Source organism: Vombatus ursinus, unplaced genomic scaffold (assembly GCF_900497805.2).
Source record: "Vombatus ursinus unplaced genomic scaffold, bare-nosed wombat genome assembly UNPS02014818.1, whole genome shotgun sequence".
Taxonomy (NCBI): domain Eukaryota; kingdom Metazoa; phylum Chordata; class Mammalia; order Diprotodontia; family Vombatidae; genus Vombatus; species Vombatus ursinus.
This window is the reverse complement of record NW_020954596.1, coordinates 26,505,579-26,523,821: the sequence shown is the minus strand read 5'-3', so window position 1 is coordinate 26,523,821 and position 18,243 is coordinate 26,505,579. Positions and strand designations below refer to the sequence as shown.

Sequence of the window (18,243 nt, the reverse complement as noted above, 5' to 3'; positions counted from 1 at the left end):
GCTTTACTTTTGCCAGGGCAACTAGATGGTGCAGTGGCTAGAGCTCTGGGCCTGGATTAAGAAAGTCTCATCTTCCTGAGTTCAGATTTGGACTCAGACACTTACTAGCTATGTGACCCTGGGTAAATCACTTAATTCTGTTTGCCTCATTTTCCTCATCTGTAAAATGAGCTGTAAAATGATGTGGCAAACCACTTCAGTATCTTTGCCAAGAAAAACCCAAATAGGGTCACAAAGAATTGGACATGATTGTAAACAACTGAACATTACTTTTGGCCAAGTGCTCTCATTTGAGCAGCCTCATAAAGACTCTGGGAGGTAGGTACCACAATTATCATTATCCCAATTTTGCAGATGGGGAAACTAAGGCTTAGAGAAGTCTTAGGATCACAGAGCTAGTAACTGTCCAAGGTGAAATGTGAAAGGCGAACCTTCCTTACTCTAAGTCCAGTACTCTAGCCACTATGATGTCCTGCATCCTATATTAAAGTCACAGATATGGCCCCTTTTGGAATGTTTGTCAATTGAACCTGCAAATGTCTGAATCTTCCCTTTCCTCAACCCTGAATACATATTGACATGATATGATTATTTATAGAGCTTATGCCTGGAAGATGAAGAGTTAAGCTTTTTCTAACTTGGGCTCAGTTTTAAAAATAAAGACAACAACAACCAACAACCATGTCTCTGAGCTATTGAAAGCATGGTTTGGGTGTGCTGGTTTGAAGAAAGTGTGAAGGGATGTTATTAATAGTGTTCACACTATTAATATTTCAGGCGTCATTCCACAGATGAAAGAGCCTGTGGGAATCCAAGAGCAGGATACCTACCCCAGGGAACCTGAGACAGATTATTATAATCTGATGCAGAGAACACAGGATCAACACAAAGTACCTAGAAGTTATTTTTGCCGAGGGCTTGTTGTAATTCTAAAAGAATCTCAGAACAAGGACAGTAATTTTGTTTTTCTTTTCTTTAATTTTAGGGAGAGTGAGGATAGGAGGGAAAACAGAGCTACTGATGGGGTTAACAAAAAAAAGAAAAAGAAAGAAAAGAGGGTCACAGAAACATTTTTTAATGTACAGAAGAGAACAGAAGACCAGAAGGAAACACAGAGAGTCAAGGTTTTATGTAGAATCCTCTTCTGTTCTACTTTGTATATGGAAATGCACATTCTATTTGCTGTTGGTTAAGTTCAAAATTTTTTTTAAAGAATTTCCGAATAGGGGCAGCTGGTGGCGCAGTAAATAGAGCACTGGCCTTGGAGTCAGGAGGACCTGAGTTCAAATCCAACCTCAGACACATAACACTCACTAGCTGTGTGACTCTGGCCAAGTCACTTAACCCCAATTGCCTCACACACACACACAAAAAAGAATTACTGAATAAATAGCAGAAGAGGGAAGATCAGGCTGCATCTAGGGGCTTTGGGAGATAGGACATCAATTTAAGGTTGGAAGGGACATTAGAATTCATCTAGTCCAACTCCTTCCTTTTACTAGTGGGGAAACTGAGGCCCAGCAAGATGAAGTGACTTGCGTATGGTTACAGCGAGAATGAGTAGTAGATCTGGGATGTGCAACTGAGTCCTCTGATTTCAGATCTGGGCCTCTCCCTTGCACTACATATTTGAGGAAATAAGACTGCTAAAGCCTTCTTCTTTGATTGCCTCTCTCTCTTTTTTTAACACTCACTTTTAAATTTTGAGTTCTAAATTCTCCCCTACCCTCCATCCCCTCCCCCACCTATTAAGAAAGCAAGAAGTTTGATATCCATTACACATGTAAAGTCATACAACCAACCAGGATTTGGTTGTTTTCCAAGCTGGAGTATAACCAGTTCTCAGTCATCCATTACATTCTACTCCTAGACACACCATTTACTTCATGACTTTCCAACTATTGAACCTTTTTGGACTTTAGTTTCTCTTTTATAAAGTGAAAAGGTTGTACGAAATGATCTCTAACGCCGCTTCCAAGTCTAAAATTGTGTGATTTACATGGGTTTTTTGGGGGGGAGGGGTTGTGGAAAGAGGTGTGATTTTATTGGTATTGGAAATTCCCAATGTGGAATTCCCAGAATGAAAATTTCATCTGCCAAGGCAAATAGTCACCCGCCAGTAATAGGTAGTCTTAGATACTCGTTTAAGGCATTAAGAGACTGCATAATTTGTCCTTGGTTACACAACTGGAAATTGTCTGAGAGAGGATTTAATTTGGGTCATCTTGACTCCCAGGCCCTCTGAGGCACAGTCTATCCACTATGCTTCTCATGACTTACACATACTTGGGGAACAATTCAAACATTCTATTCATTCTTTCTGTGAAATTCTCAAGGGTTAAAAAAAGAAAGGAGACCACAGAAATCCACTGGTCTGTTTTACAAGTGAAAATACTGAAGCCCAGAGAAGGTAAGATCATACAGCTAGTATCCTTATATCAGATTTCATTTTTTAGTTGCAGATCCAAGATCTCCCAAAGAGGTAAAATCCAAACATATACCATAAAACTTACAAAGGAAAAAGTGGGTTATTTGAGACCAACTGAAACTCTGAAGAAAGAAGGAAGGTTACTTTGTTTCCCTTGATAGAATATAAACTCCCTTTGGGCAGAAACTTTTATCTTGTATCCTCTATTGTCTAGCACAGCATCTGACACATACATGGTAGATGCTCAATAAATGCAATTGGTTGTCAGGTCACATGGTGCAATTTATTTTTAACTAGACTTGTGATTTCATTGATGTAAGGATGTGAGGGACTTCCTCAGCTGGGCAGATTGACACTTACAACTGGGAGGTGGGGGGAGGGGGGACAGGGAAGGAGAGTCCTGAGAGGTCAAGAAACTTGGCCAGGATCACACAGCGAGAATGTATCAGAGGTGAGACCTGAACCCAGGTTTTCCTGGCTATGAGGCCAGCTCTCTGTCTGCTTAAGTGCTGACTCTTTATCAAGAGGAAATTAGAAGCAAAAGGGGTCAGAAATCCCTACAGTAGTTTAATCAAGGAGAAAGCCTAGAACTGGTGTTCAGAACAGTGAGAGGTGCAGGGTGAGTTTAGTGAAGTCCCAGAAGCAGTAGCAATATAAGTTAACAGTTCTCTCTCTCTCTTCCCCTTTCTCTCTGTCTTCTTCACTCCTTTCCTCTTCCTTTTCAGTGAATGATAGAATCATAGATTTAGAATTAGATTACAGATGAGGAAACTGAGGCTCAAATAAACTAAATGACTTGTCCAAGATCACATAGTTAGTGACTGAGCAAAGATTCAAAACCAATACCATGCGCATCTGAGTTATGATTATTCCCCTAGGCACTTCAGCTCATGTTAATGTTCATGCTATTCTTACATCTGTCTGGTCCATCTGGGCAGCTTTTAATTTAGCGATCACCAAGAAAGTGGCCCAATACATCAAATCATATAAATTATCTTCCACAGACTTAAAATTTGTTCAAGAAGCATTTGGAAATTTGACTATAGTATCAGAGTAGTCCTGCGTGGAATAATTGGGATCAATTCAGTGACTTCTCAGAGGTTTGCTTCATCTCTGTGATTCCATAATTCTGACAGTAATCATCCTGGATTTTTTTTTAAAAAGTACTTTATCTATTAAATATTTATTTTTCAGATATAAAGAGAACTAGTCTGTGTCCCATGAATCACCAATAAGAATATCATGCAGTTGGGGTTTTTCCCTCCTATGGTAACTCATGGTTCTTTAATGTCACAGCTGATTTTCAAATGTGCCCTGGAACCATAACAGCCAGAGGCAGAGGTTACAAAGGAGAATAGAACTCAGGGCTTTCCAAAGGGAACTTGTATAGTTTTTTCTAGCTTTTACTATGTTTTTTAAACCCTTCTCTTTGAAGGCCCCTGGCTTTCTTATAGCAAAAATACCCATATGAGAAATGAAAGCAAAAATCTATCATTTTATTGAACAAACTACTTTAAGTTTTCATTTTTGCTTCTGAAACCCATGTCTGGTTAAATCTATAAATCACTTAGGTCTTTAAACAGCAATATCTCTGTACTCCTATTTTTTTTAAATAATTAATTTATTTACTTTTATTTTTTAGCATTAACTTCCATAAGATTTTGAGTTTTAAATTTTCTCTTCCTCTCTCCCCTCTCCCTCCCCAAGATGACATGCAATCTGATATAGACTCTACTTATACATTCATATTAAACATTTTCTTATTAGTCATGATATAAAAGAGAATTAGAACCAATGGGAGGAACCATGAGAAAGAAGAAACAAAACAAAACAACAAAAGAAAAGGAGAGCAAATAGTATGCTTCCATATGCAAGTTCTCTCTCTGGATGTGGATAAAATTTTCCATCATGAGTCTTTTGAAGTTGTCTAAGATCCTTGCAATGCTGACAACAGCTAAGTCTATCAAAGTCATTTACTCCTATTTTTGTGCTCCATTTTTACCATCCTATTTGCCCAGGATTATCTAGAATGTATATTTATAACCAGGAGACTCACAGAGTCATCTTATGGGCAAAGAGTTTGCCTGTGAGTTTCATAGTCACTTGAGATAATTAGGGCATTATTGGTTTCAATATATATTTTTAATGTTTTCCCCAGGTAACTTTAGCACCTGTAATGAACAAGCATTGACCTTTCTAACTACAGTTCCTCTTATAAGTTTCTACCTTATGAAAGATGAATGGCCATCAAGATGAGTCAACAATTTATTAGATACAGTATTTTGTTTATTTTTTTGTAAGAAATGGTTCATAAGATCATATATTTAGAATTGGAAGGGGACTTAGAGATCTTCAAATATAACCCTGACATTTTATATATGAGGAAACTGAGGCCCAGAGAGGTTGTATGGTACCCATGGTTATATAGGTAATAAAAAAAAATGGTAGGTAGAACCAGAATTCAAACTCAGGTCCCTCAGACTCCAGATCAACACTTTTCGCATGATCTCTCAGGTCATTGAAAATCTCATCACATCTACTAAATGCTCATAATAAATGTTGTTTCATTTGTTCATCAGTACCTCTTTGCCAGCTTAATTATCTGTCAGAACCATATCCATTTTTTTTCCTGGGTTAGTGGTCCATATTATACCTTTACCAAATTATTCTCATTTCTTTTTCATTTTTTATTCTTCTACATACTCTTCATCTTGCTTCCCCCACCTCCCAGGTTGTAGATTTCCAAAGAGGTTATATCTTCTTGATGTATAGTGATAATCTGCCCCCTTTTTTATCCAACCTGTTCCTTTGGAACAAGGCATGCCCTTTCATCACTATAGTCTAAGCATGAGTTACCTCCCACCAAGTTTCAGTGATGCCTGTAAAGACAATAATATGTGTCAAAACTGGTCCTCCTTGGGGCAACTAGGTGGCACAGTGGATAGAGCTCCAGCCTTGGAGTCAGGAAGGACCTGAGTTCAAATTCGGCCCCAGATACTTGACACTTACTAGCTGTATGACCCTGGGCAAGTCACTTAACCCCAATTGCCTAACTGAAAAACAAAACAAACAAAAAATTGGTCCTCCTTGTTCAAGGTCCAGCATGAAGTCTTCCCTGATTCCTGAACTAGAAGTGATTCCTTCCTCCTTGAGTCTTTCAGGTTATTCTCTGTAATATCTACTGTGCATATATCTATCTATCTATGCATATATATATATATATATAATATATGTAAACATATATCATAGTAACATGTCATATCATTTGTGTACATGTCTTATTCTGTTACTGGACCTGTAAGGTGGGGGTCTGAGTTGTTTTTCATCTCTGTATCCCCATCATTCAGGCAAGTCACTTAACCCTGTTTGCCTCAGTTTCCTCATCTGTAAAATGAACTGGAGAAGGAAATGACAAACCACTCCAGTATCTTTTCCAAGAAAACCCCAAATGGGATCATGAAGCATCAGACACACTGAAACAACTCAACAACAACAACAATCCTCATTGTTCAACATGCTGCACAGGGGAAGTGCTTAATAAATGTGCCAAGTTAATTTAAGTTGAATTGAATTTAATCAATCAATAAGCATTTATTGAGTATTATGTACCAAAAGGAAACTTGTGGATAGAGAGCTGCCCTCAAAGATAAGGAGACCTGCGTTCAAATCTTCTCTGATACAGTGACTATGTGACCCTGGAGCGTTCCCTTAACCTTTTGGTCCTTCTAGACAGGTCTCTATAAAAGTTGCAGAGAGAGTGGTGACCTGCATTTTTAGAAGGAGTTTCCACAAGTTCCCTATATCACTGAAATCACAGTTTAGTCCTGACCATTACCTACCATGTGTCAGATACTGGGGCTACAAAGACAAAAGTGAAATGATCCTCAAGGATCTTAATTGAGTTGTAATATTCAAGAGGGGCTGAGGGTTTGACTTGTCAAATTGTAGCCATTTATCATTTGTACAGACAACTCTTGCTATGATTTCAGAATGGAAATTTCCTTCTGCTTAGAGGCCCTGACTCCTCTATTCCTCTTCATTTTCTAGACCCAAATTTTGGTAAGGAGAAAGAGGCAGAAACTGCATGTTTGCAAATTAGATTCAAAATGAAAGCAAGTCACTGAGGCGCAGACAATTTTCACATCAGAAAGGGTCTGATTTTAATTTCACAGAGTTGCTTTTGTCTTTTTCTCTTCTCTCCCTCCACCTCCCCACCCCTTCTGTCTTTCGGAGGAGTTGGGTGTTTGGAAAAAGCATTACCTTGGCAGCTCTAAAGATCAAAGTTAAAGAATGGAATCTTAAAAGTTCTGACCCAGTAGGAGTATGGGGATTTATACATGGGGATTTATACTACTGTAAATCCTAGTAGACACTAGGAGCCCATTCCTACCTCAACATAATTATGCAGATGAGAGAATAAACATTTATACAGTATAGGACCTACTATGTGCCAGGTACTGTGCTAAGTGCTTTTTTACAAATATTATCTCATTTGATCCTTGCAACAAACTTGGGAGATGGGTGCTATTATTATTCCACATTTTGCAGTTGAAGAAACTGAGGCAGACAAAGGCAAAGTGACTTGCCCAAGGTCAAACAGCTAGTAAGTGTCAGAGGTCAAATTTGAAGAAGTCTTCCTGACTCTAGGTCCAGTTCTCTGTGTCCTAGGTTTCAAACTTGTGGTCTAAACCAGATTAAAGTTTAATTGGGAAACACTTAACAAAAAAATAAAATATAATATAACATAGGTAATGTTAATTTGTGGTTTTCTAAGTCAATATGCAGCCCAAAGGGATCTGTACCTATTTGAGTTGACACCACTGCTAAATGCCACCAGCTGCCTCAGGTAAAATAAGGTTAAGTAATTATCTTGAGTAGTCTTAAAAAGGAAATAGTTCCACTAAAGGGGCTACTTAAAGAGTGTATCATTAGAGCAAAGAGGGGGCTGTATCCAGGTAGCAAGGACCAAGTCTACCTTCCCCCTCCATCGGTCAGTTAATTAATAAGCAAATTATTAATCACTTAGTATACACCAGTTATTGTATTAAGCCCTGGAGATACAAAAAAATCAAGGTCCCTGCCCTTGAGGAGCTTCCATTCCATACCAGGGACACAACATGCAAAGGAACGTGTACATGCAAGATATACACCGAGGAGCTATGGGAAGGTTTGTATGATTGTATGTATTGTAGTCTTTGAAGATTTCTTCAGTACCTACTGGCAAAATGACCTCCTCCTCCTCCTCCATCCCTTGCTGTTTCACTGAGTTATTGCCTGGTTCCTATAGTCCTTCTCTTCCCCCACCACCTCCCCTCCCTAAATCATCACATTTGCCATACACTAGAGTTTATCAGTCAGTAAGCATTTATTAAGTGCCTACTATGTGCCAGGCATTGTGCTAGTGACGAGGGAAAAAAAGAAAGCTAAAAGGTGGTCCCTGATCTCCAGGAGCTCACAGTTTAATGGGGGAGACAACTAACGAATAACTATTTACAAACAAGCTATATACAGGAAATAATTAATAGAAGGAGGGCACTAGAATTAAGGGTGTTGGAGAAAGGCTTCCTGTAGAAGGTGAGATTTTAACTGGGTTTTTAAGGAAGCCAAAGAAGAAAGCCAGGAGGTGGAGATGAGAAAGGAGAGTATTCTAGACATGAGGAACAGCCAGTGAAAATCCTGGAGGTGAGACAAAGAGTGTTTTAGATTAAGGAAAAACAAGAATACCAGTGTAACGTTTGCAGAGTACATGGAGGGAAAGGAGGGGGTTGTAAGGTGTAAAAAGACTGGAAAGGTAGCAGGTGGCCAGGTTATGAAGGGGTTTGATTGTCAAACAGGATTTTATATTTGATCCTGGAGGTGATAGGGAGTCACTGGATTTTATGGAAAAGGCGTGGTGGTGACATGGTCAGACCTGTGCTTTAGGAAGATCATTTTGACAGGTGAGTGGAGGATGGACTGGAGTTGGGAGAGATTTGTGGCAGGCACACCAACCAGCAGACTACTGCAGTAGTCTAGGTATGAACTGATGAGGGTCTGCACCAAGCTGTGCTGTGTCCAAGGAGGGAAGGGGCATATTTGAGAGATGTTGCAAAGGTCAACATTGCCAAGACTTGGCAACACATTGGATGTGAGGGGTGAGACTTAACAACATATTGGTTATGGGAGGTTAGAGAGGGAGGTGTTGAAGATGACACCTAGGTTGCCAGTGGGTGGTACTCTGGACAATAATAGGGAAGTTTGGAAGGTGAGAGGGTTTGGGGGGAAAGACAAATTCAATTTTAGACATATTGAGTTTAAAATGTCTATGAGACATCCAGTTTTAGATGTCCAAATGGCAGTTGGAGCTGTGAGTCTGGAGGTTAGGGGAGAGGGTCGAGTTGTCCTCCTTAAGGATTTCCAACTTGCCTTGGTAAAGGGGACATTGACAGTGGTACTATGAGTCCTTTTTCTTAGTGTCAGCAGTGAGTCCTTGAACCAAAAGGAGCAGCTCTGCAGGTATAAAGAATAGGGTGTTTGTGGATTGTTCATGAATATAGTCAAAGCTAATACATAGCTTTTGTGGACTGCTACCATCTTGTGGGCAGCTGACTTTCAGGGGTCATGTCAGATGACAATGACTTTATTACCATCTGAGATGTTAAGCCTAGTTTTGCAAAGGTCAAAATGACCATCAGTCCTGTATGTTCCTCCATTGGCACTCTGGTGAAGCCTATGGGCCTCTTCTCCAAATGATATTTCTGAATAATTGAAGGAAATATTAAATTTCAATTAGAGAAAATAAAGATGTGATTTTTCCCTCCATCCAAGTTCACTAAGGCCTTGTAATCTATTTGTTGTTGTTGTTGAATTGTTCAGTTGTATCTGACTTTTCATAACCCCATCAATCATAGTATGTTAGACCCTTCTACTCTCCACTATCTCTCAAAGTTCAAGTTTTAATCCAGGTTCATCTTTGTTATTTCCATGACACTATCTATCCATCTCATCCTGTGCCATCCCCTTTTTCCTTTTGCCTCCAATCTCTGCCAACATCAGGATCTTCTCCAATGAGTCCCATCTTTTCATTAGGTGGCCAAAGTATTTATTTAAGTTTCAGCTTCAGTATTTAACCTTCCAATGAATAGCCTGAATTAATTTCCTTAAGTATTTACTGATTTGATTTCATTGCTGTCCAAGGGGCTCTCAAAAGTTTTCTCCAGCATCACAATTTCAAAGTATTGATTCTGCAGTGCTCAGCTTTCCTTGTAGTCCAACTCTCACAGTTATACATGACTACTGGAAAAACTGCAAATTTGACTATATGGATCTTCATCAATAAGTGATGTCTCTGCTTTTTAGTATGCTATCTAGATTTGCCATAGCTTTCCTTCTGAGGAGCAAGTGTTTTTTAATTTCATGGCTGCAGTTGCTGTCTGATTGATCTTTGAGTACAAGAATATAAAATCTGACACTGCTTCCATTTCTTCTCCCTCCGTTTGCCAGGAAATGAAAGGACCAGTTGCCAAGTTTGTTTTTTTATTTTAAGCTTCAAGCCAGCTTTTACACTCTCCTCTTTCACCCTCATCAAGAGGCTTCTTAATTCTTCTTCACTTTCTGCCATCAGAGTGGTATCATTTGCATATCTGAGATTGTTGATATTTCTTCTAGCAACCTTAATTCTAGCTTTTGATTTGTCCATCCTGGAGATGTGAAACTCTGCATGGAAGTTAAATAAATAAAATGACAGTATACAGCCTTCACATACTACTTTTCTAAACTTAAACCAATCAACTGTTCCATGCTCAGTTCTAACTGTTGCTTCTTGGCCCCCATACAAGTTCCTTAGGAGACAAGTAAGATGATATGGTATTCTCTCTGAAGACTTGCCATATTTTGTTGTGATGCACACAATAAAAGATTTTAGTGTAGTCAATGAAGCAGAAGTAGATGTTTCTCTAGAACTTCCTTGCTCTCTCTATAATCCAGCAAATGTTGGCAATTTGGTCTCTTGTTCTTCTGCCTCTTTAAAAACTAGCCTGCTCTTCTGGTAATTCTTGGTTCACATATTGCTAAAGCCTAGCTTGCAGAATCTGAAGAACCTTGCTGGAATGAGAAATTGGCACAATTGTTCAGTACTTTGTACATTCCTTGGCATTGCCCTTCATTAGGATTAGGACCTAAATTGATTTTTTCCAATCTAGTGGCCACTGTTGAGTTTTTCAAATTTGTTGGCATATTGGGTGCAGCACTTTAACAGCATCATCTTTTAGGATTTTAAATAGCTTAGCTGGAATCCCATCACCTTCACTAGCCTTATTGTTAACAATGGTCCACTTGACTTTATTCTCCAGGTTGTCTCGGTCTAGATTAGTAATCATACCATCATGGTTATTGGTGATGTTAAGATCTTTCTTGTATAGTTCTTTTGTGTATTCTTGCCACCTCTTCTTAATCTCTTCTGCCTCTGTTAAGTTCCTACCGTTTTTGCCTTTATCATAAATGTTTTTTCATGAAATATTTCCTTGATGTCTCTAATTTTCTTGAAGAGATGTCTTCCCCATTCTGTTGTTTTCTCCTATTTCTTTTTATTGCTCATTTAAGAAAACACAATAAGTTGTCCATCTATGATGTCTGTCCATGATATATATGTGCTGATGAACTAACTCAAAGTACTGTGTTTCTAGAGGCATACCATAATTTGGCCAATAGGCATTTTAATCTACCTAGATTTTCCTGTGCAAATAGGCATATCAGTCTCCTTTGCTTTACTGTGAGTTGGTAGCAAGAGATTAAGCTAAATCACATCTGGAAAATTGTGTAGTACTTTCTATGTTCCTAAGCTGTCCCAAGACATAAATGCCTATCTCTCTTTTCATTTTCCTTTTTGTTTTTGAACTAACAAGACTTTTACTTTCTCTCACTCCCACCTACCTTTATTTTAAAAGGAAAAAGGAAAAACAAAATCCTGGTAACAAATATTCATAGTCAAACCAAAAAAAATCCCATATTGTCTCTGTCATTCATATCTCATTCTGCATCATGAATCCATCATGCTTCTCTCAGGAAATGGGTAGCATTCAGTCTTCTGGAATCAGGAGGGTCATTTTGTATGGTTAAGAAATCTTAAATCTTTTAAAGTGTTAGTTTTTACAGTATTGTTATTGTGTAAATTGTTCTCCTCATTCCACTCACACTACTCTGCATTGGTTCATACAAATGTACCCATGTTTCTCTAACCCCCATCTCTTTAACCAAGTACCAACTCTTTAACACCAATATCCTTCTGATGTTATTTAAGTCTGGTTCAGCCAAAATGACCTCCTTGCTGTTCCCTGTATATGGCATTCTATTTCCCAGCTCCCATGCCTTTATACAACCCGTCCCCTGTGCTTGAAATCTCTTCCCTAGCATTTACCTTGGACACTCTCTAGCTCCCTCCAAAGCAAGCTCAGATGCCACATCCTTATAGAGGCCTTTCCTAATCTCCCCATTTGTCTGTGCTTCAGCTCTCCACTCCTAAATTACTTTGTATTTATTCTGTGTACATATTGGGGCTCCTCCCAGTAGAATGTAAGCCCCTTGAGGGCAGCTTCATTTTTTTTTTGTCTTTATCCCCGAGAGCATAGCACAGTGCCTAGTATATAGTAGGTGTTCAATAAATGCTTGTTGAATTGAATTGAGGTGAATTTCGAAACTCTAAAATGAGTGAAAATTACATACAAGTCATCAAAAAGACACATGAAAGAGGCAAGGCAGTTGGACTTCAGTTTCCTCACCTGTACAAATGTGCTCATTGAACTCTTGTTTCATGCTCATTATGGTGCTAGACCCTGAGCAGGCATACAAAAATATAACAACAGGGCTGTAGCCCTTCAGGAATTCATGACTTACTCACTAAATGTGTGTTAGGCTCATTTGAATTCATAGGATTATCCATTTAGGGCTGAAAGCTCTAGTCCATATATATTTCTAGTTAGAAATCACCTAGTCCAAGCCCTTTGTTGGACAGATGAGGAAAAAGAAACCCAGAGAGCTTGTGATCTTTCCAAAGTCTCATAAAGAGTAAGGGATAGAGCTGGGACCTGAATCTGGGTCTTCCAGCTCCAAATCCAGTACTCTCAATACTACACTATACTGTCTCTTTACCCATCTTCTCATGACCTTTACACACTTACTGTTGGAAAGAAATAACTGTGACCTGGTCCAGAGAGTTCAGATTCTATGGGTCATCCCCTGTTTTGGTGCCTCTCCTTCCTCTTTCCATAGAGGAGGAATGGAATGCCTGAATAAGAAAAAAGTTGGAGAAGAAAAAAGTGACTCTCTCTCTCTCTCTCTCTCTCTCTCTCTCTCTTTCTCTATTTTTCTCTCTCTTTCTCCTTCCTCACCTCCCTCCCTATATCTCTCCTTCCTTCCTTCTTTCCTTCCTTTCTTTCTCCCTTCCTTCCTCTCTTTTTCTTCCTTCCCCTTTTCCTCTCTTTGTTGTTTTAGGAACAATGCTTCAAACATAGTGAACTTTCTAAGACACCACCTGAAGGAAGAAAATGCCAAGAACAATTAGCAGTAGAAATAGAAACCACCAAAGAAGAGGAAGAAAGGTAAAGGAGGCTCATCCCTTATGACTAATGATGACAGTTTGCCTTCAGGTAGCACTTTGTTATAAAGTGCTTTATGTACTTCATTTCCTTTGGCCTTGACAGCATTACTGTGAGACAAGCAGAGGTGGTCTGATTTTCCAGATGGGGAAATTAAGATTCTCAGAGGTTGAGCAAGTTGCTTATGATCACCTTATTAATAAATGACAGAGGTAGCACTTGGCCCAAGTATCCTTTTCACTATAGCAAATTGAGTACATGAGAGCTCTACAATGGAAGAGAATAGTTCTCTGTCTTAGGAAAGTTTGAAGAAGGGGTGGGTTTAGGGTGGAGTATTTTAATAATTCCTCATATCTATTTGATACTTTATGGCTTATAGTGTTTTCCTCAAAAATAATCCTGTAAAGCAGGTAGTATAAGTGTCATTGTTATTTACCTACAGATGGGGAAATCGAGGCTTAGAGATGTTATAGGTCCAAAGTGAATCAGCTTTGCCAAGGCTACACAACTGATGCATGTGAGAGCCAGAATTAAAACCTGGTTTTTCCAACTCAAGTCCCATGTGCTTTCCCCCATGACCACACTAAGCTGCCATTCCACAATATTTCTTGGAATGTCCTCTGTACAAAGACCTGTTTGAGGATCTGAGAAGGATGTGTCTATGAGGCCCCCACCCTTCAACTCTTACTGTTTAAATGGTGAAATGGGAAATATATGAAACAATATGACAGTGCAGGTTGGCCTAAGACTAGGTGTCAAAATGAATCCTACTGAGAGCAAGGACTATCATATCTTCAGGTACCTGCTCTCTCCCTGACATAACTGTGATTCTTTATTTCTCCAATAGAGAGAAAACTCCCCTTTCCCTTCCTCCTTTCCTCTGCCATACATAGATCTTAGGATTTAGAACGAGAGGGAACCTTAGAGATTGTCTAGTTCAGCTTTCTCATTTTACAGGTGATGAAAATTTGGTCCAAAGACTTTAAATGACTAGTTCAAGTTTATACAGGTAAATGGCATTTGACCCCATATCCCCTGCTTGTAAGTCCAGGGCTCTTTCTGCCCCACCAAACTATTAGCTCTTTTAACAAGAATTCAGAGACCATAGCACCTGGTAGTAGAATAATGATAAACAGAAGTCAGAGTCTTGAAACCCCATAGGCAGGAACTGGCCACAGGTTCCAACTCTGACATGCACTAATACTGTGTGACCTTGGGTAAAGCACTCAGTTCATCAGCTAGTAGTTATTTAGCACCTGTTCTGTGTCAAGCCTGGTGCTAGCTCCTGGGAATAGAAATATCAAAATGAGAAAGGCCTCAAAGAATGTACATCCTATTGGAAGGATACAACATGTTCATAGATAAGTTAACAACAACAAAAACAACAATAAGAATAATAGCACCTAATATTTATATAGTGTTTACTATATGCCGTGTACTGTGGTATGAATTGAGAGAAGGGGATGGATTCTAGAGATGCTGAGAAGGTGGAATCCATAAAGCTTGGTAACTGATTAGATATGGATGAGTGAGCGAGAGGGAAGAGGCAAGGATGATTGAAGTTCTGAACCTTGAAAAATGGTGGCGCTTTCAACAGAAATATGGAATTTAGGAGGAGTGGGTTTAGAGGGATGGATACTGAGATTTGCTTTGGACATGTTGAGTCTGGATTGCCTACAGGGGGGCAGCTAGATGGTGCTAGTCTAGCGTCAGCAGGAACTGTGGGGCACTCTAGCAATGTAAATCACTTAATCTATCTAAGCTTTAGTTTCCTTAATTATAAAATAAGGGGGTTGGATTCATTGGCCTCTAAGGACCCTTCCAGCTCTAAATCTATGGTACTGTGATTAAGTTTACAGTTTTAAAAAGGAAATTTTGAACAGAAGGAAGGCGAGAAAAAAGGCCAGATAATCAAGACAATGTCAAAAACTGAGGTTGATCTTATTGTATATACTTAACAGGAAGGTGCACATAACAGAGACCGCCTGTTTCATTGCAGTTCTTCCCTCTGCCTTTTCTATTATGTACATTCAAATGCCCATTCTATTTGGTGTTTCTTAAGTTCAGAATAAAAATGAAAATTAGAAAGAAATGCCAATAGAGTATCTAGGTGTAAATGCTGAGTAGACAGTTGGGGATGCAGGATTGAAGCTTCTCAGGAGAGAGGTGGGGAGTGTCCTGATGCTCAGTTGGATAGCATGAACTTAAAGGAAGAGGGTTTGTTGAGTGACAGTATCAGAGACACTATACAGATCTGGAGGTGGTAGTGCAGGTCTAAGAAGTAAAAGATTATTATGGCAATTGTCTGAAAAAGATCTGGTGGTTTTAGGGCACTTCATCCTCAATATGACCAAAAGTGTTACACAGGCTTGTCCCTTCTGAATATCTTGCCACTGATGGACAGCAATGATGAAAGTACCACCCATGCCCCCATGGCCTACAGTTTCTTTTCCAAGATTCTGTAATCCTTATCCCTAACAATGCTTTCTTGCTTCCCTTTGGGAGTTTCTTCTGTACCTACCTAAGTCATGAGAAGTGGGTAATAGTCATCTGTTTTGACAAATCTTGGAAGAGTCTGTCCCAGCTTGCGTGAATTCCTGCCCTGTTATCCAGCTGACAAAGAGCTACCTCCGTCCTGCTGAGTATCTGAGGCTGCATTTGAACTCAGGTCCTCCTGACTCCAGGGCTGGCACTCTACCTACTGCACTGCCTAGCTGCCATATACTATTTATAGAGTACACTATTAAATAATGTGCTATGTATTATTTACTATAGTATATGCTGTATGCTATTTACATATTATATATATATATATGTATACACACACACACCACACATATATTTGATATTTACTTATCTAGGTGGCATAGTGCTTAGAATGCAGGGCTTGGAGTCAGGGGGTTCTGAGCCCAAACCCTGTCTCAGATACTTCCTAGCTGTATGACCCTAGGAATGTCACCTAACCTCTCTGTGCCTCAGTTTCCTTATCTATAAAATGGGGATAGTAGCACTCATCTCATAGGGTGGTTGTGAGGACCAAGTGAGCTAACACATGTAAAGTGCTTTGCAGAACTTAAAGTACTATATAGATACCTTGTTGTTGTCCTGCTCCACTCCCAGCCCCCTTGAATGTAAGCTCCTTGAGGGCAGGGACTGTTTTTCTCTTGTCTCTGCATGCCTATTACTTTCTACAGTACATAGTCCATAGAAGAAACTTCATCAATCTGCTGAATTTCGTTCTGAAGTTCTATGCTAATACACAATTTGATCACTGTATCTTTAAAGGTTGGAAAGATCCTACAGATGGAAAGATAACAAACAGCCTCCTCTCCTGAAAGAGGAGGCGTCTCAAACGCAGACTTTGCCAGAAGACTGGCAGAACCAGAGAGCCAGTTTGCAAGTACAGGTAGAATGGGGCCATTGCCATGGATTACCCAGCTGGCATTATTTTATGTCTTCCCATCTTGGGTACAAATGAAGCTCTTTATGCTCATGTGTGTTGTGGGGGCAGGGGTTGGGGAGTGCTTTGGATCTTTTTTATCCTAGGTTGACCCATTCCTGTTCTCCCTCTGTCTTCTACTTGTAGAAGCAGCATGCAATAGTGGACAAAATTAGAAGGGACTTAGACTCCTTCCCAGGACTCTAGGAACTTGGAGTTCAGACGATCTGGGTTCAAATTCTGATTCAGACATTTTCTAGTTGATTGTTCCTGAGCAAGTCACTTAAACTCTATATGCCTTAGTTTCCTCATCTGTAAAATGAGAGAATTGAACTCGATGGCCTTTGATGTCCCTTCTAATGCTAAAGCTATGATGTTATGACTCCTCCCCTGCTTCTCAAACCCAGGTCTTCTTTCTGTGGAGCTCCTTTGATGGGAGGCCCTCCATACCTGAGAGGTACCTTGGGAAGGCCCTGGTCTTCACCGGGGATAATAATAGCTAATATTACAATGCTTTTTAGTTTTGCAACATACGTAAGCATGCTTTGCAGCATTAGTATCTCATTTGATCCTTGCAACAAACCTGCAAGGCAGGAGCTATGGTTTTCCTCACTTTAAGGATGAAGATACTGAGTCTGAGTAAGGTCACGTGACTTGACCAGAGTCACACACCTAGTAAGTATCTGAAGCAGAATCTGAACTCAGGACTTCTTGACTCCAAGTGTTCTGTATACACTGTCAAGCTTGTCATATCAAATCTCTTCTTAGCACTCCCTGTATCAACCTACTTACCCTTTTGCCTCATCTTTAATATTCCTTTTCTTAACTATACTCAATAAAAGTGCCCTCTCCCTTCCTGGAGACCTTTACCCACTCCATCTAGCCCACCTCACCCAGTCCGTGACAGCCCTCGTGGGACTGGAAAACTAGCCCATCTGTTCCCAAGACTGCTTATTTTTGCTCTCTTGACACTCCCGTAAAGTTTGATGATGATAGTACTTTCCCAGACAGAGGGTTCCCAGTGAACCATAACCCTAGAGGGAGCCTTTGTTAGGGGAAAGAAAAAACAACCAAGGAAAAAAAAACCCACCGTTACAAAACAAAACAAAACAACAACAACAACAACAACAAAGCCCCATCCCACCCCTGGGTAAGAGCTCTGGGGTGCTGAGTGAATGGTCCTATTCTTTGAAGATTTCCCGAATGAAGCAGGTTCTGGAGCAGTCTGCCCATAACCACAGAGAGGATCTGCAGAAGTTGAAGCAATTGTCTGACAAAGAACGTGAGAAGCTTTTTCGGGAACTTCAAGATCATATCAAACAAAGCCAGACTGCTAAAGCCCAGTTGGAGGCCTCCCACCAAGAAGCCCTCAAGATCATGGAAGACGCCAAAAACCAAGAACTGAAGGTAATGTCTCCATGGCAGTAAGAACACAAGCACCCCAGCTCTAGGTCAGACGCATGAGCCTTTTAGCCAGGGAGGCTTGCTCTGGGGTCGGGGCACCCAGGGATATGTTGGGGCTCTCTTCCTCGAGGTTAACCTCAGGGCATACCTTTAACATCCTAGTTCTCCTTAATGAATAACCAGGTGTGGTTCTGTCATCTGTTGACTTAATATGAAAAGAATCTATTTATATTCACAGCTTGCCCAATAACTCTGGGTTGATAGTTTTCCTAAGCTTGTAGCCCCTTTTGTGGTAACATCCCTTTATTTGTATTAGGTTTATCCTCTCCAGGTACCGAATGAGCCCATTTTTAACTTCAGAAGCTAGAGGTCACCTGGGACCAGGGCTGCTTGTGGTATGA

General features: G+C 39.9%; 1 protein-coding gene across 1 annotated transcript in view; it reads left to right on the top strand.

Annotated features, from left to right (window-relative positions):
- Positions 1-18,243, top strand: part of FAM184B (family with sequence similarity 184 member B) — a 119,983-nt gene that overhangs the window by 80,026 nt on the left and 21,714 nt on the right. The window contains exons 7-9 of the mRNA XM_027836517.1: positions 12,896-13,002; positions 16,285-16,405; positions 17,633-17,845. Of these exons, the coding sequence (XP_027692318.1) occupies positions 12,896-13,002; positions 16,285-16,405; positions 17,633-17,845 (441 nt within the window). The remainder of the gene's footprint in view (positions 1-12,895; positions 13,003-16,284; positions 16,406-17,632; positions 17,846-18,243) is intronic.